This window comes from Protopterus annectens, chromosome 1.part0 (genome assembly GCF_019279795.1).
Source record: "Protopterus annectens isolate FY-2018-M chromosome 1.part0, PAN1.0, whole genome shotgun sequence".
NCBI lineage: Eukaryota > Metazoa > Chordata > Ceratodontiformes > Protopteridae > Protopterus > Protopterus annectens.
This window is the reverse complement of record NC_056725.1, coordinates 1,281,202,408-1,281,228,671: the sequence shown is the minus strand read 5'-3', so window position 1 is coordinate 1,281,228,671 and position 26,264 is coordinate 1,281,202,408. Positions and strand designations below refer to the sequence as shown.

Here is a 26,264-nt window from a genome sequence, read left to right as displayed (position 1 = left end):
GGGCTCCCAACTGAATGTACCAGACTCTCCCAGAATCGTGTCTTTATTATAGCCACTTATTGTATTCCTTTGGCCAGTTCTAAATATATATATATATATATATATATATATATATATATATATATATATATATGTATATATATATATATGTATATATATATATATATATATATATATGTGTATATATATATATATATATATATATATATGTTTTTGTCATCTCTAAGGTATTTTTCTTCGTTAGCCAGGCAAACTCAATCTGTGGTACTGCGTCAGAGAGGAGAGCCTGAGCCTTGGATCCTAAAGTTTTGAAGCTGCTGATGTCAGACCTGTTCGGTTCTGATAACCCATCAGTTGAGGAGGAAGAAGAAGACGACACAAATATAGCATTATGGTAATTACATAACTTTTGTTTTTTCCATGACTGACAGAATTTTTGGTAATCCTACCACATCCTATTTCATATCCAAGATGGAAGAACTTCTTAGGGCATTCAGTCTAACAAATAAAATCAATGTCATAATCATTCTTAATTATTTTTAACATAGTTCAAATTGTCATGTAAGGCTTGTGCCTTTTTATTTTATTTTTTTTTTACATGTAATGGAGTCACTAATTACTGCGATGGTTTTGGGTTGCCAGGTCACAGTGAATGCTCTATGGGTGTTTGAGGGTGGTTTAATTTAGTTTCAACTCTACGTATTATGTTTGGACTTTCCCCACTGCCATGTTATAGGGATTGTGAATGTGCGATTTACTGTAGTTACTTATAGAGCTGTATGATGTTCTGCATGTATGAGTTTCTGGTTTTGTTGAGCAGGTTAGTAGTGTTTTTGGGGAACAGATGATACTTCTGTGGGTGTATTCTTCAGAAATTTTGCATATGCAATAGTTTCTACGTGTGTATGCTTGCTAAGTGTGGGTGCTAATAAAGAGATAAGGCTCAATATTATGGATGTACTTGCACCATTTACAGATATGTATTATCATGTAAAAAAAACAAATTTCTGTAAGCAAGGTGAGGTTCTTGTACTGCTTGACAATGCTGTCATCTGTTAAGTCTTCTCACAAAATGAATTCATACCTAATCAAAAGAAGCATCCTATCTATGGAAAATGCAATGCAGACAGATGTGTATTATTTGTCAAAACCTAGATTTACTTTTATCAATGGGCCTGTAAAAGTTTTCTAAAAAGGCTGCTTTTTAAACAAATTGTGTATATTCTCTTTTATATATTTGTAGCTACATTGTAGAACAGTATTAGGTACTGGCACTATTAAGAATCTTTTAAGGTAAGCTCAAAATGTTTAAAGCTGTAGCTATTAAGGTATGTTTTAGTGGCTGGAAAGGTATGACTGGAGCATAACTAAAGTTTAATTAACTTCACAGTATACTCTTGTAGTGATCACTAGTAGGAGCAAGGGAGATGAGTGGAGAGGAGCATTTGAAGTTAAATGTACATACTAAGTGTGCATCTAAAGAGCCACCGGGTTTTAGTGCACAATAGGTATAGGGTGGCTGAGGTGATGGTGATTATATACACTTATACGGTCGTCTGTCATCTGATGTCTCACAAGAAATCCTTAAAAAAGGTTTTCTTTACCTTAAATAAAAAAATAGTAATTCTCATCTCTTCAAAAAGTTACAAGCAGTTCATTCCTCTGTCCTGTCAGAAGTAAACAAACACGTTTGCTTTCTACCATTATGTAGAACTTTTATAAAACTTGACAAAAGTAATATATACGCACAAATAACACTTTAGCCAAATATTGACGAAAAGGAAGAAAGTAATATAAGTATATAAACTGCAAACCAAAAACTCAGATATAATTACACTGCAGTTTTTGGAAGGGTTCTGAATAAAATCTTGAAATGGTATACTCAAAAAGACTAATTCCTACCTTCTCCTCCCACAGTTCACAAGCAGCTAATCTGTTTGTCTCTAAGAAAGCAGCAGAATTTTTGTTTTAAATTAAAATAGTACTGCAACAAAAGCAAGCATGGAAAAGAAAACCTGTAAGTATGCAAACTACAACATATATTTGTATATAGGGGATACACATGCATATATAATTAGATATGCTTACATAGTTGCCTGTTAGGGCAGAGTTTTGCATACAAGGGCCTGAAGAGGTTTAGGCAGGTGTGGCTTATGCATTTGTACATCAGATTCCCTAGCCCAATCACTGCTGAGTGTGAACCACAACAACTTTAGCCTACTCACAAGACAAGGCTAGAGGTCATCTTATTTTTATTTTATTTATTTGCTTATCCTTTGTTGACCTGGTTAGTCCCACTAGGCTAGTAGCCTCTTTTCATTGAAGATCTGAGGTGCTATTTAAACTACTAGGGGAAATTTGGCCAGGACATTGGAGAGTTTACCTTGCTTATTTTTATAGGTACAGTGGGATATTTACATCTACCTGAGCTACCACCAATTTGAATGAATGGGTCCTTGGTTTAACTTCTCATCTGAAGGATGACACACTCAGGAATGCAGCACCCCCCTTATGTGGCACTGCAGTGTCAGCAGTTGATCTACATGGACTGGGAGTAGAACCCACAGCGTTCTACACCAAGGATGAATGTGTTTCCTGTTACTCCACTAACACTTTGGAATATGCCCTGCCTGTTGTCCTGTAGACACCAAATAATTTGTTAAATAACCTTTGGACATTTCAAAATGAAATGCTCAGTTCATTGCAGTCACCTACAAAGTGAGCTTCACTGCATTATACTGGATGGTATCAAATATCTTCCACTCCAGATGTAAACCTTATTTTTTAGATACACATTAATTTAGTAAGCAGTCAGTCTCATTCATTGTGGGTCACTGCACAAAATTTTAAATTGGCAACATCCAACAGTTGCCATGTAGGGAAATGTTTTGGCATTCCTTAGCAGTCACTGTAGGGCATATACAAGACATTTTACTGCATAGTTAAAATTTCCTTCCTTTAGAAATCAGATTAGGGTCCATTCTGCTAAGTTTTACTATGGCAGTAAAGATGTTTCTCTGCCTATATAGCCTATACTGGTATCAGTCCTGGGTTTTTTTTCGCCTAGTATTTTATTTCCACTTATTCAGACTGTCTGATTTGCTCATTGACCATGTTATTTAAAATGCTATTAAGAAATTGCATGTTAAATAACATGTCATTGATAAATAGCATTATTCCTCATACATAGCATATAGCAAACGTTGGGCCTTTACATAAGGATGGACCCTTTGATGACATCAGCAGCTGTTGTCTGGTTTTCATAACGATTGTTACATTAGTGTTCTCACTGACTTTAATCAACATGAATTTATGAGAAATGGGTTCACCTTTCCTAACCTGATACAGTTTTATTCACCTGTCAGTGAAACATTAGATAAAATTGTATTGGCTTACTATACTTAGACCTCTCAAAGGCTTTTGATGACATCCCACATTTTTCAATGATAAATTCAGTGACAGGGTTGGACATTAACTGATAGATTACTGAATAAGTAAAATATTGGTTAAGACATAGATACAAACATTGTAAAAATTCTTGACTGCTATTCCAAATGGACTGAGGTTATTTCTATTGATCCACATAGATCAGCTGTGGGCCCAAGACTGTTTAATTTTGTATTTCTCCTTACCTACCCACCAAAATTAACAGATGGCCAAATAAGTGGACAGTATTAAAACTGGTTCAGTTTAAGATCTTTAAATGATCACTTGTCATTCAATTTTTGTGTTCTGACTCACTCAAGTTGTTTAATAAACATTGGCTAAACATAAATCTCCAAAAAGTGAAATAATATATTTTGGTACATTTAAACCAGAAATAACATGCAGATTGGGTAATTATGCATTACAAAAGGTGACGGAGTAAAGGACTTAGGTATCTATATAAGCCTTAACCTATATTTTAAGAAAAATGCATGTGTAGTTAAAACAAAGTTGGTAAATATATGACTGCTTTTGAAAAAAAATGTGATCTGATCTAATAAGTTTATTGTGAAAATGTTTACAACCTATGTTGTGACCATAATGGAATATAATTCCTTATTCTGTGCTTCAGTGCTTGAAAGCATTCAGAGGAAACTTGTCAAAAGATTTATTGATTGTTAAGGTTCTGTTATATCAAGAATATTTAGAAAGACTAAACCCATCTTCCATCAGTTATCGAAGGCTAGATGGAAAACATTGTTTAGCTTATTGAGTTCTTGTAAAAAAGAAGTAAGATTATTAAATGTTGGGTTGCTGCAGTCATGTGGAACATCCACCCATCTACAACCCCTTTTTCCCATTTTTGCACAAGGGGTCAGTCATTTTAACAGTGACAGTCATTCAGATCCACTGTTTATATTACTGTGAGGGGACTGGGCAGCCTATGTATCCAAGAGACAAGATGGAAGGGCAGTGCAGCGAAGCCACTTGGCTTGGGATCCAGGTTCTACTACTCAGGAAGAGGACGACCAGTTAGAAATGGTGTAGGAATTGTGGTGAGGGAAAGGCTTCAGAAAACAGTGAGGGATGTCATCAGGATTAGTGACACACTCATGGTAATCAGACTCCAGTGTAAGGATAGAGAAGTAATCATAATTTTAGCTTATGCCCCACAGCAGGGTTGTGATAGTGAGGAGGAGAGTGCATTTGGAAAGCAGTAGCAGGACCTACTGGATAAAGCAGAACAACATAAATTGTTGTTTCATAATGAGTGACTTGAATGCACATATCAGGACAGACAGGACAGGATATTTGGACTGCCTTGGGTCCACATGGGTGGGGGATAAAGAGAGGCCATTCTAGACTTCTGTGTGGCAAATGGCATAACAGCAGCTAGCACATGGTTCAGAAAGAGATACGGTCACAAGATCGCATGCAAAAGTGGTCAACATGCAACTCAGGTAGACTACCTCCTAATAAGGAAAGGGCATTGGTGTAGAATCAGTGATAAGCAAAGTCATTCTCAGTGAAAACAGTCAGTCCAGAGCATAAACCACTGGTTGCCACAGTCATTTGCAAGCAATCATCAGAGAAGGCTCTAAGGTCAACAGAGACCAGACTGACGACCTGGACGTTGACTGGAGAGAATGCACAACAGTTCAAGGAATTAGTCAGGGCTGTAGCACCCTAAGAAGAGGAGGAAATTGATGGAGTTGAAAAAGAATGGCAGTGCCTCAAAACAGAATGTGTGAGGACTATAGAACCAATATGTGGCCAAGCTGGGTATGGAAATAAGATACATGAGGAAAGCTGGTGGTGGAATGCAGAAGTCCAGGAAATCATCAAAAGAAAGAGTGCAGGAAAAAGTGGGATATAGAAAAGAAAGAACAGGCTAGGAAGGAATACTGCGATAGAATCAGCAACCACAAAGAAATAAAACTTGAATCCACAAAACAAGCCAGCAAAAGTACAAAGTTTTAATATGTCTTAGCGCCTCGGCAAAGCCTTCAAAGAGTTTGTAGGAAGGAATACTGGTTGGCTAACAAAGAAGTTAAGAAAGGAGTTGCAGTAGCAAAGATCAGGGCTTTGGAGGCATCTTACCAGCTTCTAGAAAGTGTCTCAGTAGGTGGCACAAAACCTATATCAGGTTGTAAGACAAAGATGTAGAAAGAAGATAATCACACACCCTTCATAAAGGATGCCAGCAACAGCCTGCTTACTAGTCCACAGGGCATCAAAGGCAGGCGGAATGAGCATTTCCAGCAGCTTCTGAATGAAGAAAACCCCATAGAAGTTAAACAACACCAGACAAAGCCTACAAAAAGAGAAGAAGAGACCACCTTAGAAGAAGTAAGAATAGCACTAAGGAAAATGAAGTGAGGGGAAAACAGCTGGATCTGATGAGGTTAGAGCAGAAGTGATGAAGATGCTGGGTGAGATGTGGGAGAAATGGCTCCTGAGGATACTTGTAGCAGAGTGGAGTGAAAGGTGTATCCCAGATGATTGGAAAATAAGCATACCCAAACCACTGTGCAAGAACAAAGGGGACATCCACAACTGTGGCAGTATGGCGGTATAAAACTCCTGCCACACTGCATGAAAGTTTTGGAGAGGGTAATTGATAAATGGATACGCAGAGTAGTAGAAAGTAAGATAGGAGATGAGCAGTTTAGATTTAGATCAGGATGCAGCACAACTGACCCGGTACTTGCAGTGAGACAGATTGATGAGAAGAAGCTAGAGATGAGAAAAAGAGTTTAACTGGGCATTGCTAGACTTGGAGAAAATGTATACCAAGTTCCCAAGAAAGCTGATTTGGCAGTAGTGCAGTGGTTCAAAGTCCCAGAAAGATTGGTAGAATTAGTGCAGGCTATGTACAAGGACTCCATGACTCAAGTATGGGACATTGTTTTGTCTCACAGAAGAGTTCCCAGTGGGGGTGGGTGTGCGCCAGGGTTCAGCTCTGAACCCACTGCTGTTCACACCGGCGATGGTCTGCATTAGCAAATAGTTTGGAGGGGACAGGTCATCAACATTGGTGTATGCAGACATTGTGGCATTACAGGCAGACTGAGCAAGAACTTCAGCAAAGGATAGGGGAATGGAATGCAAAACTGAAGGCACATGGGATGCAACAGAGTAAAGGTAAGACAGTGGTAATGGCAGCAAATTGGGAAAATTAGAAGCTGAAAATTGAGATAGAAGGGAAGATGGAACAGGTTAACAGCTTCAAGTATCTGGGAGGGCTGGTTGAGGAGAAGGGAAGTCTGAATGAAGAGGTTAAAGCTGGAATCAGAGGAGCTGTAGCCAGCTCGTACAGAGCATCAGGGGTAGTGTATGACATAAGAATGCCATAGAAGCTGAAAAGTAAAGTGTACAAAACAGTGGTGTGACCGGTATTGCTGTATGGCACAGAAACCTGAGCAGTAAAGGCAGAGAATATGAGAAAGCTAGAGGTGATAGAAATGAAGTGCTTGAGAAAGGTGGTAGGATGAATACTGTGGGACAGACAAAGAAGTGAAGACATAAGAGCAGAAGTCAAAGTAGCTCCAATTGCAGAAAAGACCAAAGAGAACAGATTATGGTGGTTTGGGCATATGTGCAGAAAAGCAGAAGCAATCTGGTAAAGAAGATTTGGGATAGACAGGAAGAAGGTAAGATGAAACAAAGGCATCCAGCAAAGAGGTGAATGGATTGTGTGAGAGAAGAACTGTGACAGTCGGGCATGAGTATCAAAGAAGGCAGGAGGGTGGCACTGAATCAAGTGAGAGATGGCGACCGTTAACATGACTCCCTAACCCTATGTAGAAAATGGGAAGAAGGGGGTTGTTGATGATGATGTTTATATTGCTGTGGCTAACCCTACCAAAGTTGTGTTTCCATACCATGCATACACACAGTCACAGTAATCACCAGTTTAGAATATCAAATCCACTTGCTGCATGTCATTGGAATGTGGAGAAAACAGGTGCATCTGGAGAAAACACCACATGAACACAGGGAGGACATGCAGACTCCACACAGAAGACGCCTCAGCAGAGATTCAAACTGGAGTCCTCTTGCTATGAGGTGAAAACACTGCCTGCTGTGCAACTGTGTTGCTTCCAAGTGGAACATCACAAGGAGGAAACCACACATTTGAAATTGCAAAATGCAGAACCTCTTTAAGAACAAAATTTATAACTTAGGCAACCATAATATCATTTGATGTACTGCCCATACAGATAAGACTAAGTACTTCCCTAGATTTATAAACTCCTCAAACATTTGGTCAGGGCCTAATATTTACTTTGATTATGGAGGCTGCATTCTGATGGTCTTTCACATTTATGCAGTAACCTAATCAACTGTGAAGCTACCTGTAAATACACAATAGCCATTTTATTTTCTTATCCGAATGGGCCAGTGGGTCTTGAAGCAGAACAGCATTTGTTTTTGTTCTATCTACATACATTTTGTTGTCAAATGTGGTAGGAAGCTTCAGTGTAACATGTTATTCTAAGCAATTCTTTACTGTGAAATTATATTTATAGCTTATGTTCAATGAGGTTACACTTTGTTGATGAAAATAGGTCTAAATAGCCCAGTTCATTACCTGCAAAAATAAGTAGGCTTCCATCTCTTTCTGATAGTGTTTTACTTGTTTATTAAGTCAATGTACGTGTCAGTGGAGAAGTAGCTTTTAGTACTGGGCAGTTATGAAATCACTAAGTGCTTCTGTAACGGAGAGTCATAGCATACCTTCTAGTACATTTGCTGAAAAATGCTAAAATTTTAAAAGATTTCAAACATATGATCCTGTATTTCCAAGTATCACAATGGGTCTGTCACACACACACACACACACACACACACACACACACGTATATAATTGTTGTGATCATATGAGATTAAAAAAAAAAAAAAAAAACATTTTATGGTCAAGGGTTGTACAGAAATGTATGTCTTGTGGCATGTGGAATATACTGGAACAGTGTTGAAATATTCTCTCTGTCTTGTGGACTGTACAGATGAAATTCTTACAAATATTATTGCTAGTGATTTTTCAGATGTTTGTTATATAATACTGTATGCATCACTTGAAGTATTGATATGATGTTCATCGTGTTACACTGCTGCAGTCATTACACTTGGGTTATCCTGCTGTCAGGCGGTCCCGCAGTCGGCCAGAGTTCCAAAGTCTTGGTCCGGCGTCGGTTGCTGTCACTTCTTCCCTGACGTCAGTGCTCCAGGGGTATATAAGATGCATCCGATGCCATTTTCTTCGGTCTTTCTTGCTGTGCGGTGCCCGAAGCAGAAGCAGTTCGCAAGTGCCGGCCGACTCCTGAGATTTTCAAAGTCGCATTTCAGATCCGAAGTCTTCAATAAAGCTAAGTACCCCATTGGGGAAACTTTTTTCTTGCCTCAGACCGATGTCAAAAAAAGTTAATGATTGTATTTCTTGTGGGAAGCAAATGCCTCATAAGGACTTCCACTCTTACTGTATTCCATGCCTAGGCCCTGATCACGATGTCACTAGTTGTCGATTTTGTGCTAGATTTAACAAACGCACTATAAAAAGACGTTTTGATTTTGCTTTGCACTACTTTGGCCGAAGGTTCAATTATACTATGCCATCGGATCAACCGACGACCTCAATACTGAAAAAACACAAAGACAAGGATAAAGACAGGCATCTGAGGTCCAAAACCGATGATGAAACCTCTTCTAGGCCAGTCGCCGGTTCTCAGTGAGGCGCTTTTGCAGCCCCTGACACATGCTACCTCAGAGCCACAGACCGCTTCTGACTCCCACCTGGAGACAACTAGGCCTCTGGAAACTCAAGGTATTGGGCCTACGGAAACTAATCCCTCAGATGGGTCTGGAGCCGCTGAGCAGGCATCGGCTTCTGAGGGTGTTTTCGGACCTTCACAGCATACCATTAAAACAACAGCCAAGACAAAGGTACCATTAAAGACAAAGAAACAAGTACAGCATTCTCCTAGACAGTCCTCCATGCCTAAGAACCAGATGCTTAAAATGGCCGAAGACCTCATTACTCTAATCAGGGGTTCCCATCCCCCTCCTGAGAAAAGGCCTAGGCAGGATACAGACTATGATTCCTCTGATCAGGTTTCCATTTCCTCTGATTCCTCTTCAGACCAGGGATACTCTCTACCCCCCCCCATGAGGACTCTGATGCTGAAGAATCTTTCCCTTCAGCCTCTCCTCCTGAGGATTATTCTTTTGGGGAAACTTTACATACCATGAGGGAGCATTTCCATTGGGAAAGTCAGGATTACTCAGAAGCCAAGAAAAGGCTCAGGGATTTCCTTTTATTGCCTCAGCACAGGCCCCTGGCTATTGTACCTGTGCTAGATATTGTGGATGATGTGTTCTCTGAATTCAGCTTATCTCCTGATTCTTTTCCCCCTGCTCCAGCCAAGCCAGAGAGGTATTATAGAGTCCCTGACTCTCACATGTTTCTTTACAAAAACCCTTCTGCTGATCCAGAAACTAAAACCCTTCTGCTGATCCAGAAACTATTTCCCAGGGTCCAAAAGGGGTTAAGGCTTCCATTGCAAAAAATCCAGTACCCTCTGATAGAAATTCCAGAGCTTTGGATAGATGGGGGAAGAAAGTATACACTTCTGCAACTTTAGCAGTAAGAGCTTTAAATTGCCAGTTTCACATGCTTAAGTACCAACAATATTTAATGGCTCAGTTAAAACAGAAAATGCTTACAAGCTCAGAAGCTCCTGATTGTAAAGAAATGCAGGATTTATTGCATGCAGTTGAACAAGTGGGAAAACATATTCTGCAATGTGGTTATGATTCTTTAGAGGCATCCTGTAGAGCCGCAGTTACAGGTTCTGTGATTCGAAGACATGCTTGGTTAAAAGAACAGAGTTTACCTGATCATGTTAAGACAAAATTATTGGATGCTCCTTTACAGCATGATACCTTGTTTGGTGTTAAGGCAGAAGAGGTGTTAAAGAAAATGGAGGATAAAGCTAAATCTATGCAAACAGTCAAGGATTTCTTACAGGTACAGCCACCTCGGTTTAGCAGAAATTGACCAACAAAGAATTGGTCCTTTCCAGTGTCAGACAGGCCACAGAGAGGCAGATACAGACGCCCAAGAGTCAGATCTCAACCCCAAGGCTCAACAACAGTGGGGCACCTCAACCCCAAAAGGAGGTGAGGACAAGTCTCAACCTTACAGGAAACGGTCACAATGACTTTCCCCTTCGTACGCCAAGCACATCCCTTTTGGAAGCCCCCTTAGGGGGAAAACTAGCACTTTTTTCTCAAAACTGGCAAACAATCACCCAAGGCAAATGGGTTCTGAATATTGTGTCTCAAGGTTACAGGTTCCACTTTCATACTTTGCCAAGGCTAAAAGGAATGCCAGACCTGCCACAAAATCAATGGGCAGAGGCACAAAAACAAATTTCAGCCCTCATGGACATAAGGGCTATTCAAAAAGTACCACAACAGAAACAAGGACAAGGATTTTACTCAAGACTCTTCCTGGTCCTCAGAAAGGACAAGGCCTGGAGGCCCATACTAGACCTTTCAATTCTGAATACTTACCTGGATATTCCAAAATTCAAAATGTTGACATTACAGCAGCTTCTGCCCATGCTGGGCAAGAAGGCTTGGCTTGTTACTCTGGGCCCCAAAGAGGCATACCTGCATGTCCCTATCAGACAAAATTGCAGAGGATACCTCAGATTCAAAGCTGGTACAATGCACTACCAATTCTCTGCACTGCCCTTTGGCTTATCTACTGTGCCCAGGGTCTTCACAAAGTGCCTGGCACCAGTAATTGCATTTTGCAGACAAAAAGGAATTCAAATATATCCATACCTGGACGACTGCCTCATTCAAGCAGAGACAAAGGACATTCTTCTACAGCATCTGGTGTTTGTAAAAAGGTTGCTAATTTCTCTAGGATACACAGTAAACGAAAAGAAGTCAAAACTAGTGCCCTCGCAACAGATTATATTCCTGGGTGCCAGCTTAAATACAACGGCCCAGATGGCTTACCTCATGCCAGACAAACAAGTTCAACTAACTCAATATTTTCAATTACTGGCAAAAAAGTCCCATCTCCCTGCAAGAAAAATTCTGCAGGCCCTGGGATTCATGGCATCCTGCATACTACTAATACCATATGCCAGGGTGCATATGAGGAAATTACAATGGTACCTAAAAAGTGTTTGGACTCAACACTCTCACAGTTTAGAAGCAGTAATACCAATGATTCCCTGCCTACAACAGGAGTTTAGATGGTGGGCACAGGCATGTCACCTAAACAAGGGTCAGCCTTTTACCCAACCCACAGCCAGGCAAACTCTAACAACAGATGCTTCGGATTATGCCTGGGGAGCACACATGGCAGGAAAATGCATTCAGGGCAAGTGGACCACAGACCAGATGCATCTTCACATCAATCAAAAAGAGATGTTGGCTGTTCAAAATGCCCTAACAGCTTTCAAGGACCTTCTGCATCCAGGACAACTATTACTAAAGACAGACAACACCACAGTAATGTGGTACATAAACAAGCAAGGGGGCACTCATTCTTATCCCCTATGCAGGCAAGCCATGACCTTGTGGAACACAGCTCTAACGTATCAAGTTCACCTGCAAGCACAATTCCTGCCAGGAAAGAAAAATACTCTGGCAGACGATCTAAGCAGAAATATCATGGACCCTCACGAATGGAAATTGGATCAACAAATCTTCAGCATGGTAACGCAAAAATGGGGATGCCCAGGTGTAGATCTTTTTGCCTCCCCACTGAATACTTATCACAAACAAGCATGGAAAGTGGATACTCTTTTGTTCAACTGGAAAAACCTAAGAGTTTATGCCTTCCCGCCACTGCCTCTCCTTTCAAAGGTACTCCTAAAAGCCAGACAAGAAAAACCACAGATGATCCTGATGTCTACAGACTGGCCATGCCAGCACTGGTACCCTATCTTAAGGAACTTGGCTCAAGGCCCACCATGGATTTTGTGTCAATTCCACACCTTCTGACTCAACAAAACAATCAAATCCTGCACGGTCAGCTCAAAACCCTAAACCTAGCTGCATGGCAGATACATTAGTTAAACAGGCAACACCTCTCTCTAAAGCTGTTATGGATGTCATTTTGGAGGCCAGGAGGCCTAGCACCAGGAAAGCTTACTCAGAAAAATGGAAGAGATTCTGCGCCTGGAACCAGGCTCAAAGCCTTGACCCTCTTGTTCCAAACATTCCTCAGATTTTACAATACTTAACTGAGATGCTGAACAGAGGCCTATCCTTCTCATCAATTAAGATCCACGCCTCTGCCATTTCAGCACATTACAACATGGATCCTCCTTTATTCTCTCATCCCTTGCTAAAGCAGTACCTCAGAGGGGCTAAAAACATAAGACCGCCCCGGAGAGCACCAACACCAACTTGGGACCTCAATTTTGTTTTGGAAAAACTGACCTTACCACCTTTTGAGAGACAGCCAATACAGCCGATCTAAAATTTTTATCATGGAAAACAGCTGTGCTCCTGGCAGTAACTTCGGCACAAAGAGTCTCAGAGCTACAGGCATTAATGGCAGTGGAACCTTTTATAATTTTTCATCAGGACAGGGTTTCTTTAAGGACAAACCCTACCTTTATGCCAAAGGTGATATCTAGTGTGGCTCTAAACCAAACCATTCATTTGCCAACTTTTTATCCAAACCCCCAGAATAAAGGGGAGAAACTTCTGCATTCTTTGGACATACACAGGCAGCTACGCTTCTACTTGGACAAAAAAAAGCTTTCAGGAAAACTGAGCAACTGTTTGTAGCATATGCTGCAGGATCACAGGGCAAGGCTATCTCAAAGCAGACTATATCCAAATGGATAGGACACTGTATTCATTACTGCTACACACAGCATGGAAAATCAGTCCCAAATAACATTAGGCCACATTCCACCAGGGCAACAGTCACTTCAACAGCCTTTCTCAGAGGAGTACCTACCAAGGAAATTTTGGAGGCAGCAACTTGGAGTTCAGTGCACACCTTTACCAAGCATTACCACCTGCCTCTTTACTCTAAATCCAGAGCAGGATTTGCCACTGCAGTTCTGCAGGGCTTCATAGCCATTCCTAACTCTTTATAGACCAGCCACCCAACCTTAGCTTTGGGATTCTACCCAAGTGTAACACGATGAACATAGTACAGTTTTGTACCTACCATAAATGTAGATGTTAGAGTGTTTACACTGCTGCAGTCCAGGTTACCCTCCCTCCATCCCCTCTGAACTAGCTGGACTTAACTATGCCTTTCTATCCTGTACAACCTTTGTGGTGTATTTGCTTGTAACTGAAGGTATTGTTTTTATTTTATATGTTTATTTCTTATTAGCAATATGTATTGCCTACCTACTTGGGGGCACCTGACATCTGGGGCAAGAAAAACTGAAGAAAGTGGCGTCGGATGCATCTTATATACCCCCTGGTGCACTGACGTCAGGGAAGAAGCGACAGCAACCGACGCCGGACCAAGACTTTGAAACTCTGGTCGACTGCGGGACCGTCTGACAGCAGGATAACCCAAGTGTAATGACTGCAGCAGTGTGAACACTCGAACATCTACATTTATGGTAGGTACAAAACTGTACTTTTGGTGTATTAACATTTTGTCTTAACAGTGGAATCTAGTTTAAAAGCATAGTGAAATATCTGTTACTTAAAGAATGCTAGTTTAAAAAGTAAGCAAAATCTCAGGCTTTTAAAGTAATGGTATGCTTGCAAGCTGTGACATTAAAAGTCTGGGGTGACACCAGGGTCGCCAGATTTCCGACTGGCCAGGTAGGGACAAAGTCTAAAAAAAAAAAAAAAAAAAGTCTTTCACTGTAAGTGAAGACTAAAAAAAAAAAAAAAAAGGTCTTTCACATCTTTAATGCCGAACATCACAGTTCCGCATTAAACAAATGTAGCTCTGTTTTGCGATTTTTTTTTGATTGGCCCGTATACTGGTATACAGGCCAATCAAAAATAGCTAAACATGGAGCTACTTCTGTTTAATGCGGAACATCGCAGTTCTGCATTAAACAGAAGTAGCTCTGTTTTGAGATGTTTTGATCGGTCCGTATACCGGTATACAGGCCAATCAAAAATAGCTAAACACGGAGCTACTTTTGTTTAATGCGGAACATCGCAGTTCCGCATTAAGCAGAAGTAGCTCTGTTTTGCGATGTTTTGATTGGCCCGTCTACCAGCATACAAGCCAATAAAAAAATCGCTAACCACGGAGCTTCTTGTGTTTAATGCGGAACTTCCGCATTAAACACAAGAAGCTCCGTGTTTAGCGATTTTTGATTGGCCCGTATGCCCGGTATACAGGCCAATCAAAAAAAAAGCGGAGGCTGCTCGGGATTTAAACCGGCAGTGCGGGACTCGGGATCAGGCTGGTGATTTCGGGACAGTCCCGCCCAAATAGGGACGTCTGGCAACCCTGGGTGACACTGATATTATTAAAATCTTCACTGTCAGCATTTCCATTTAATAAACATTTAAATAGCTGTGCAGTAAGGAGGATGCAAACATGAACTGACTGCTTGCATTTATAATGAGAAGAGTATGAAAACAAGCTGTACTGCCGTGAAATTGTTTTGTGTGTGTTTTTTAAACAAGCCATCAGAACATGTAGTTACCTGCCAATATTCAGAAACAGCTTTTGAGTGAAAGCCTGAAAGTACATGCTCGCTGACCGTCCTGGCTTTAGAAAACCGAGAGTCTGTTTTGATTCAAGGTTATTCACTTGCCTTCCTGAGGCCTGATGGTATCTCTAAGAAATGAATGAATCAGCATATTATTTTCTTGTGTTGGTGGATATCATCATTACAACTCTCTGTGGAATTATTCGAGTTTTCACTACACTGACCTTATTACTGTCAAAATGTTAAACGTAACATGTATTTTGAATATTGCAGAAAAAGAATTTTACTAAATTATTTTATCATTCTAGGTCCGTGCTTCTTTATGGGGTGAGAGTAACTGAAAATCGATGAGTGTGAACAGTGTCATGACATTGCCGTATCAGAATAAATCATAATAAGAAATCTCCTGTTTCAGCACTTGGCAAGCAGTAGATATGTCAGACTTCCAACAGATGAATTTGTTGAACATTAATAACCTTAGGGAGCCTATCTTAAAGAAACTTAGTGACATGCTTGATACAAGCAACAAAGGGTGGAGGAAACTAGCAGAAAAAGTTGGAAATGATAAAAGGTTCCCTTTAAGGTAAGACAGATACATGCATATTTTCCCATGATCTCCTCCTGTTAATACTGCTATATCTTTCCCCTGGCTTTGTTTCAGTTTTTGTACCATTTCACCTGTTTAGAAGCATAGTTTCCTACTCTCTTCTTTTTATAGTTATTAGCATGTGTTAATAATGCCTTTTTTTTTTTTTTTTTATTTTTAAATATTTTATCTAGAAAAAGGTAGCTAGTCTAGAAGGAGGGGCAGGGTTACTGATTTGTAATTATAGAATGCAATTGTGTCTATACATTGACATACTTTGGACCTTATCCCTAACCAAGAGTGATGGTTTAGAAAATGGATGGCTTTATGGTTGGATGAATGAATTAAGGAAGTCCCCTAACCGGGAAAAAGCCGAAAGAAGAAGAATGAATTAAGGAAGTCAGTTAAGAATAGTAGAGTTAAAATAAGAGAAGTGAATCCAGAAGTGGGACGGCAGCTTCCACATCACTGTTTTGCATGAAAAACAAGTGGGAAACAATTTGACCAGAAAAAGCATACTGAACATTAGAAAAAAGCCACTTTGGAATTCTGCATCACTTATCCCTGTGTTTTCTTAGCAAGCAGAAATGCGTTGGGATTGCTGATTTTCTGAGTTTCACAAAACAGGTAGTAGCCACAGATATGTGGTGGAGACACTGTAAGAAAAGGAAGCATTCCGTTTGCTATGCCTCATTTGGTGGCCTTCAGTTTGCCGTTATTTGCATCCACCTTTAGCACCCCTGTCCTGTAGCATTGGTGGATCGACAGTGTACATCCACCTTTTAGCACCCCTGTCTGTAGCATTGGTGGATGTAGTAAGTGCAGTTGTACTTGATGGTCACCTTCCTTATTACAGAGATATACAGGTATACACAGTGAAGTTCTTTTCATGTTATTGCTCAAACTAATGCATAAAATCATTGTACTAATAGGCTCCCTGCCAGATGTGTGAGGCCAGTAGCTATGCATTCCACAACTATGAGGAATAAAGTGCAATTGTTAAAATAAAACACTGAATCTTGAAACTCACCTTAAAGCACGTTAAACCTTCCAGCATGTGTTGATCCGTCTCGCACCCCTTTTTCCCGAAGATCACTGTATCTCTAAATAAAGGGCATACTCAGAGATAATACAACTTTAAATCTAATGTACATTCTCTAGATTCATACAGCTAGTCTCACTATTCCAAGAACCCAAATGTGATCCTTGTAATTTGAAAAGGAACTTCTAGTAAGCAAGCTTGTTATAGGATAAGAGTGAAAGACAGTCCCTGGCAAAAAGCGTTTTGCCCATTTTATTGTGCCACTGTCCAGAAATTAAATGAATGAAATGACATGTGACATTCTGCACCTTGGTACCAGTTAAATAAACATGGGCTCTCATAATTTCTGGAGATTTAAACTGTATTTGTTTTGTACTTTTACTGTAGCTTAAAAACGATATAACAGAGTACTTACAGGAATCCCTTCATATGGGATTTCCAGTTCTGTAACAAATTTCTAAGGGATGGAAGCAGTATTACAGGAATTGAGCTGTAGGCTAGGAAATTAAGGGAATCTGACCATTTTTAGGTAGAAGAAAACACAAAGGATATGCAATGGAGAACAAACCTGAAAGGATATGCAATGGAGAACAAACCAGAAAAATAGCAACTACTGAACAAAACAACTCCGACTTAAAAATGCCAGGCAATGTTTATTAACAGAACAAAGCTTTTGGGTTACCTGAAAGCTTTGTTCTGTTAAACATGGCTTAGAAGTCAGAGTTGTTTTATTGAGTGGCCAATGCCAGCAATCCTATTTTGGGAGAAGAAAGCTGTCAGGCTCACTTCCAGTGGCTGCTGCTGTGAGAGTGCACATGTGCAGCATGTGAGTGGGAGAGGCATGCAGCTGACTCTGCTGGGCCATGTCCACATGGTAGTCTCTTTACTGGGTATGTGTGACAATGTCAGTGGATATAGTGGAATGAACAGCATGCCCTCATCTCTGCAAAAATGATTGTTGTCCACTAAAGCAAGGTATGCTAGATCCAAAAATAGAAAACCCCCATCTGACTGGATAATGGATTTGAAAAAATAATTCCTGGTAGAACATTTGATAAATATTGTATTTTCCCGGAGGTATCAAAGGCAAAAATGTATGGATTTTATGGCTGGTGGTAGGCCATGAGTTTTTGCCTGCATTGGTGTTGTGGGTTTAGGTAGCTGCTGGTATGCCAGTGAGATGCTTTGACCAGACTGTCTTCCTTTGGGGAGGATGGAGCATTGTCTCTATGTATCCCAGCACTTTATCACCTCCCCCACTGGAAATGACAGGAACTGCAATTAAGCTCCACAAGCAGGTAAAAAATTGCCCTTCATTGATTGCATACTTTCTTAGTAATCCTGATTCATTCTGCATTCAGGGGCTATTATATGGCCACCTATATGAAGTAGAATATTAGGGGAAACATTAAGGAAATTCTCCAAACCTGTAAATGTGATAATACTGCTTTTAAAACTCTTGCCCTAATCCTCATATATAGGGTAGGAGGGTGCTGTTGGCATAAGAGTAATGCAGGATGGTCAGCTGGACTAGAGTAGGGCAGCGCACAGCATGTCATAAAAGGGGGGAACTGATTTGATATTTAAACAATCAGTTACTGTTATTACTGACTTTGGGGGCTCCAGTCTGAACTGTGGTCATTGTTCATTAGGTTGAGTTATTTTTTAATATTAGAGAAAAATATATTTCTGCAGTTAAAGAGCAGGGGCATTGTTTTAGTATTGAAAAATAGTAATGTTGAAATTAAACTGTACAGTGAATGAGGCATTATACTTGAACTTTGTAGTATATTCCTCTTAAGTTTATATTCCTCCAAGTTTTTTATCTTAGTATCTCTGAAATTAAGATTGTGTGTTCAATAAGCATATCATACAGTGATGCAGTTTTAATAAAATGGAAAGAAGAGTTTTGTTCATATGTATTGTAACTATCAGTTTTAGCAGTTAGAGGTGACATCTAGTCATATGTATTTTAACTATCAGTTTTAGCAGTTAGAGGTAATATCTAGTCATATGTATTCTAACTATCAGTTTTAGCAGTTAGAAGTGATATCTAGTCATATGTATTTTAACTATCAGTTTTAGCAGTTAGAGGTGATATCTAGCTACATGAAGTGCTGTGACTTCCAGAGTGCACATTGTGCATATCTTTCATTATGCTTAATTGTTCACAGATTTAAGATTTTTTTTTTTGTTAATGCAGCATAACTTTTTGCCATATTGGCAGCAGCTTATGGCTTAAATAAGTTAGCAATGTTTACTCTTTTTCTCTGTGCCTTGTTTACTCAGATCTCTGAATATACTTTCTCACACAATGTTGCATTTAGTAAGACACATTGGTTTCAAGTTTAAATACAGCACTTTCATTATTAATGCATATTTTCTCAGCCCATTGATTCATATCTTGACAACATTCGTATGCTTGTTTGCCTTTCTGGTAGTTATCATAGTTATTTATAAAAAACTCGGACACATCATCAGAAACTAAGCTGTCAGAACTTTTGATTGTATTGAATATTTGCAAAAAAAAAATCTCTGCCCATCTTCTGTTTTCTCTTTCTATATTTTAACAAATGGTTCAATAGACCACATTTTTACTTTATTTATTGCTAAATAAGCATTGCTGTCATGCCTGTAACCACAGCTTGAGCATTTTAGCATCTTTTCATCTAATTCTCTTATTTTCAGCTGTTTAGTTATGGCCTGGCTTCCTATTACATTTTCCACAGCCATGATCTGGCTTCCTTTTGCGTTTTCTCACTGTCATACAGTTTCTAACTCTTCCGGTCTATTTTGACTTAATTTTAACCCTTTTTCTGCTGAAGTTTACTCTTGTACACATCCATATGTTCTTCATTTTCTATCATTTGCATTCTTGTTTATTAATTTGCCTTGCACACGTTTAGAGCCTTATCCAGTGTTAAAACTTTTTCAGTTAAAAAGTAGGCATCTTGATTTATTGCGTTTATGCTATAAAAGATTCTGTCTCTGAATAACAAATTGTGAAGCTCACCAAATTACCATGTTTAGTTCTATATCTTAACTCGGTTATGTATGCATCAAGCATTTCATGTGGTCCTTGGTTTCTTGTAAAAAATAAAATATGAGTTTATGTCTGATTTTTCTTAGGGTCATGGTACTGCTCAAGTTTGTTTTTCCTGACTGCTAAATTAGTTTTGTCTGCTAGCAAGAATACATGTGCTAAATACCTTTATGTACCCTCTTCAATTATCCACATAAAACAAAGTCAGTCCCTGTCCTCTTTCAAGTGCAGCTTAGATCTGTGGATGGGAAACAGTAAATTTACCCCAAGACTGCCCCCCCCCCCCCGTATTACCAATGAACAGATACAGATTCTAAATGCTATATCCTGTGCATGGGTCCCCTCAAATTATTTATGGTATGATACCAGTTATTCTCATTAGGGGTAATATGTAATTGCTGATCATGCGATGGGTAAGGCCAATCAATAACCAAATGGACTAGGCTATTTCAAGCACAAAAAGGGAATATGGCTAGGCTTAAAAAGGCCCACAAGGGCAGCTAATATAGTATTTACCTATGAACCTATGTGAAGAAATGTGGGAAGTTGTAGTTCTTTGCTTTTTGTGATACGCCATAACAGCACTAAAAAGAGTGCTTTTCCAAACAATGTTTCCAGTTTTCTTCCAAATTGTTCTGGTGGACTAAAGGCATTGCTGGATTAAGTGATAAAATTGTTACCATTGTTACTATAATGAAAATTCCATTGTTTTAATGTGTAAAAATGTGGCTTTTGCTATTTCTTTCTTGAATATTTGGCTTTCACAGCTGTATTCAAAAATAAACTGATGTTGACTGAGAAGCTTCTAGGAACAACTAAGTGGCATCATTACCCATTTTGTTACTTAGTTTGTTTTCATCACTGTCTTTGTTTTATTGCTAATTTGTTATGGTTTCTAATTTCACCTGATGGTGCAGTGGCTATGAAGTGCTCAGATGTCTTTGTTTCACAGTTTACTAAAATAGTAGCACTGTCAGATCCAGCCTTCTTAACTTCTCAGAAAACAAAAGTAATACTGCTAATAGATCATGCAGAGCACTTGACCTTGGACCAGTCTCTTCTTTAACCACTTCTGCATACCATGTGATGTATTGGGGTTCATTTTCTAAACCACCATTAGCCAACATTTCCCCCCTCACCTTACCAAAGAAATCACAGGAGGATCTATTCTGTCACCATTGCTCTTCTCAGTGTTTGTCAACAACCTCCCAGGGGATCTTCTCCCTGTTCAACATTATGCTCTGCACTGACAACATGGTCATCTATGGGGTCGGCCCCAACATCCAATCCATTAAAACTTACTTAGAAGAGGGCTTCACTTAGCTATCCAGCTGGCTTACCAAAAAAATGTGTTCTGTACACAGAATTGCATCAGATTGCAAAGCAGTTTCCACGTGAATGGTCTTTTAAGTGCAACTCCAGAGAAACATTAGAGACCACCCTAACTTCAAATACCTTGAAGTTTTGTTAGATCAAAGCCTAGACTTTCATACACACATCACCAAGGTAAAGTTTAAAGTTAACTCTCTATTGTTTGGGTGTGGAAAATCTTCCACATCTTTTCTCCCAAAAGTAGAGTTGCTTTTGGGAAAGGTGCCCTTACAGCCCATCCTGAATAGCATCTCTAAATCTTCACTTATACCTGTTCAGGAAGTCTAAAACCCCTATAGACAACAGCTAATAACATTTGCAAATTCATCTCTCTTTTGCACCCAGATGGGAGCATCACTGCTGTGTCCTACAAAAAGCCACTTGACTTCCAATCACACTGAGAAACTCCCTTCCCATAGCATCTGTGGTAACCCACTTAACAAAAACAGATTTCCAGCCTTTGCCAACAGACTTAGCAAATGAGCCCCCAGTACAGTTTCACTGACCTCTTAAAAGTGAGCCCTTCACTTCTGATCCCAGTAAACAAAGTACATCTTACCAACCACTCCTCTGTCTTAGCCCCTCACAACTGTGAATCCTTCCCTACAGCAGTCTTAAAAGCCACCACCTGTACTGATTTCAAAAATTAACTGAAAACATTTATTTATGTTAAGCCAAGTGCAAATGCTTTCCTACAGGAAGCATTTAGCAAATCCTGATTTACATTACCATATCCCAACAGCCTGTAAACAGAACATACCAACATATTCATTGGCCATTGTTGTACAGCATTTCATTTTGAATATTGTTTTTACTTGTTACTGATAGCTGTACTTTAGCATTAGGAGGTACCCTTTCTTTACAGAACATACCAACATGGTCTGTAAATAGTTATTCATCTGTACCAAACAGGCTGTTATTCTTACAGTTCATATTGAGTTAAACAATGTCTTTCAGAAAACTCTCATTAATTAGATATATCACTGAAAGGAAGAAGGGTTTTTAAGGGACATCTCAGTACCTATCTCTCCAGGGGATCTTGTTAGTCCAGTAGCAGTGGCACAAATACAGAATGCAGGAAGTCTTGGGTTCAGATGTTTTCAGTCTGTTTATGAACTTTGTATTTACATTACTTATTTCTCTTACCTTTATCTGTCACAATGCTGCCTTAAATGTCTTTCAAATGTACTTGTGAATTTGCACCTGTATATTTTTTTAGTATTGTGATTTTTAATGTACATTTTGTGAATTGCTATCTGTATATCACTTTGTTTTTGCATTGTATTTTTTAAATAGACTATTTGATAATTAACAACTGAATTGAGTTAATACAGTGGAACATGTTCACCAGCTCCTATAACAGTAAACAGTCAAACTGACAATTAAACAAACTTATCTCATAGGATCGTAGGAGGTCACTAGGCTATTGATCCGGAGGTCATTTCAAGCCTAGCTGATTCATCCCAATGTAATACCATAGATACTCTAGTCAATACCAGGATTGTATTCAGTAATGACTGCCCATGTCCAGGAGGGTTGTGGGTGCTATCCCTGGGAAGAATTTATGGTGCTCCATCCACTCCTCCAGGGTCCTTTTGAATGGTGTCATAGAGGTGCTCTGCTTGTCTTGAATTGTCAGCCTATTTCAAAGATGCGACAGTCTCTGAGAGACAAATCTGTCCCTCCAGCATGTCCTACTCGTTGCAGACCATATTTAGGTCCCTGGAATGGGTAGCTCTAGTCTCGTTTGATTTGTGGCTGTGCTGCAAATTCATTAGGTTTGGGTCTGATATTGCTTTGTAAGCCAGGCATAAGCTTCCCCTAAGAAGTACATATGACACTGAGTGTAGTGACAGGCACTTCAGTTGGTCTGTGTAAGACACGTGCTGGAGTCCCTTGATATTTTTATTTAGAAATCTCTGAGGGCTCTCCAATTGCTGCATGTGCTTTGTGCAGTACTCAATCAAAAGGGGTCTTATACTCAATTATGGGCCTGATTAGTGATGAGTGTAGAGGGGTTCTAACCTCCTTTGCTCTAGAGGTGATGCCTTTGCTAATAAAGTGTGCTACGTAGTGGTCAAGGTTAAGGTCACAGATAACTTGTGATCCCAGATCCCTTACCTTACTTTGTAAGTACATAGGGTATTGTTGTTAATTTGATAGTGTAAAGGGACATTGTTTTTACTGAAGGAATGATGATGCATTTCTTTGCATTTAGTTTGAGACTGTGACTAAGACACCAGTCTGTGTAAGACCCTCTTGAAGTATACTGACATCATTTGGGGATTCGATAATTGCACCTAGTTTGCAGTCATCCACAAACTTGGTCAGCCACAGCCCCTTAGTTTTGCCCTGAACTTCTGAGAAGTGCATACCAAACATTAGGGGACCCAGCACTGACCCTTGCATGCCACTGGTGACAGGTCTGCTGGTTGATGTGGAGTCAGCTGCATTGGGAGTGTGTGACAGGTTTGTGTACCTTTTGGCAACCCATCTTACAACAAAGGGGTTACATTAATTTTGCTATGTTTGTCGGTAATGCCTTAGTATGGGATTGTATTAAAGGTCTTGGCCAAGCTGAGGTATGATGTGTGCACATATTTGCCCTCATCAATGGCCTTGGTCACATTTTTGAAGAAATCCACCAGGTTTAACAGCCAGAATCTGCCCCTTGATGAAGCCAAATTGGGTTGGATCCAGGGTTTGGAGGTTGCCTATGTCTTTATTTATGAGGTCCATGATGATAAGTTCCATGCGCTTACAGATGAGGCTGATCAGACTTATGGGTCTGTAATTCCCTGGGTCTGTTACTAAGCCACCTTTGTGGAGGGGAATAACTGTTGCTGTTCTCTATTCCCCAGGAATATAGCCAGTGGTTAGGCTATTATTGAATAAGGTAATTAATGATGATGCTAGTCTATGTTGTAGCTTGTTTAGAAGACAGCCTGGGATGCCGTCCTGTCCCACAGAGGCCGTGTTTTTTGCCTTAAACAAGGCTTTAATGACCTGCTCTTTGGATATGTGGGGGGGGGGGGGGAGTTTGGGGCAAGGGTTGTGATAAGTTTGGAGGGGATAAGGGAGTGAAATTTTCACCAAATCTGTCCACCAGCAGGTTTGCTAACCCTGCGGGATCATTGTGTGTGATACCGTCAGTCACTAGCTCTGCACATGCTTGGGTTCTACCTTTTAGGCTACATACATAATTGTAAAAGGTCTTATAGTTATTCTTGGCTGTGATTGCTAAGTTTTTCTCAAAGTTACCCTTAGAGGATTTGACACAATGTCTTATCTGCCTGTTTAGGCTGAGGAGGGTGCTTTTCCATTGTTGGGGCCTCACCTCAAATTTCTTAGACAGCAACTTTTTACATTTTTTTGTAGCTTGTTGATGCTGGATGACACCCAGGGTGGCTTGTTTTTACTTGGGGATCTGGCTTTGATTCTCTCTGGAACAGCCAAGTCTATACACTTGTACAAGTGATTGCACAAGGCTTTAGTGTAGGCTTAGGTGTAGTTACCACTTCCAGCTGGGGGTGGGGCCTGGAATGCATTTATACCTTCCCCTAGGAGGGTATAGTTTGGTATCTCCATTCTATTAACCGTATTTCCAGCCTTTAAGGTATACTTCTTTTTGTCCATTTTTCCATGTTATCTATTTCTTTAGGCTGACTTAGTCTATATCTAATTAGATCTTCCATTGTGTATATACGCTGTGATTTTTCTTGCATTTACATACAATGGCAGAAAATTAATTTCTAAGCTTTGTATTTTGTACTCCAGTTAAACTTTATACATATAAAGTTATACATAAAAGTAAAACAAGAAGCATAGCATGCATAGTCAACCCCAGATAACTCAAATTATTATATTTATAGCACAAAATTGTACTTTTTGCTAAAAACAGACTGTGTAAATATTCTTTGTGCAAGATGTTGTCACATCAATCGTAGCCGCCTAGGCACAGGCCAACTAGGTGACCGCCTGGGGCGCCGCTCTAGCAGGAGCACTTTTCCAGTAGTTATTTGATTATTTTGTGAAGTAAAAAATGTTTTCTTTAACATGTGTTGAATGAGTATAGGACAAAATGAAGAGTAAGACAATCAGTGAGAAAAAGAAAGAAAAAAAGTAATCTGGATGGTGTAGGTTGACCAGGATTGGGCACCAGGTGGTATGGGGGTGCACTGTGGAGCCCTTTTGCCAAGGGCACCAGTTGACCAAAAGCCTTTTTGGTTTCTTTCATTTATATCTCACTTATCCCATTTTTATGATTAACCACTTAGTAGGGATATGTGGATTTTTTTCTTAGCTCCGTTTTTATAGCATTCATCTGCTTTTTAACTTCTTCCATTTTGGGTTGATCTCTTTTCATCCAGAACTTTGTAATCACCTTTTTAAGTACAATCACTGTGAAAGACAACAGCACCTCTACACATTTCATTCCACATGAACCTATACCAATTTAATGGGAATAACTGTTTTGTAAAGTAGTTCACATTGCCTCCAGTTTAATTTATTATACTTGCAGGTCCCAATTTGTATTGCTGTATTTCCCAGTATTCTCGGAAATCATGTTCCCACATGCCAATTGCTTCTCCATCACATGTACAACAGATAATTTTAAGCTTGGAGAAACATTTTGTTGATTCTTTGTGGCTATAGAAATATCTGTGGAAATACTTCCATGCAAAGATTCTGAATTTTCTGGATCTGGTAGCATATCTTCGAGCTAATTTGACTTATAGCCATTCTTCTTTTTAAATATGCTTAGCAAGTCTCCCTCCCCATTTTCCTTTATCTTTAAGTTACTCTGTTTAAAGCTATGACTACTCTATACGCCCTACTTATAATCCTTTTTCTTTTCTAGGCTTGAGACCTGGCCTCTGTTGATAAATCCACCAGCGGTGGCCTCAGGTTATAATTTAGATAAGATTTTGTAGACTACTTGTACTAAAGCCATTAGGACAGTATATTCCAGGAAGTGCTTTAGTGGCAAGCCAAACTCCTCGTGGGTGTCCTCCCCCATTTTTTTTATCTCACCATTTCTCATAAGCTTTTCCTAGTACCTCTGCCCTTCTTTACCCTATATCCTATTGGTAGTATCAAATATTTCCAGGGCAT

At 39.7% G+C, this 26,264-nt stretch overlaps 1 protein-coding gene across 1 annotated transcript in view; it reads left to right on the top strand.

The window, feature by feature from the left end:
• MALT1 (MALT1 paracaspase) overlaps positions 1 to 26,264 on the top strand; it is a gene marked incomplete in the record, with an annotated part of 841,583 nt that overhangs the window by 190,498 nt on the left and 624,821 nt on the right. Inside the window, 1 exon segment of the mRNA XM_044066161.1 lies at positions 15,416 to 15,690. Coding sequence (XP_043922096.1) covers positions 15,542 to 15,690 — 149 coding nt within the window.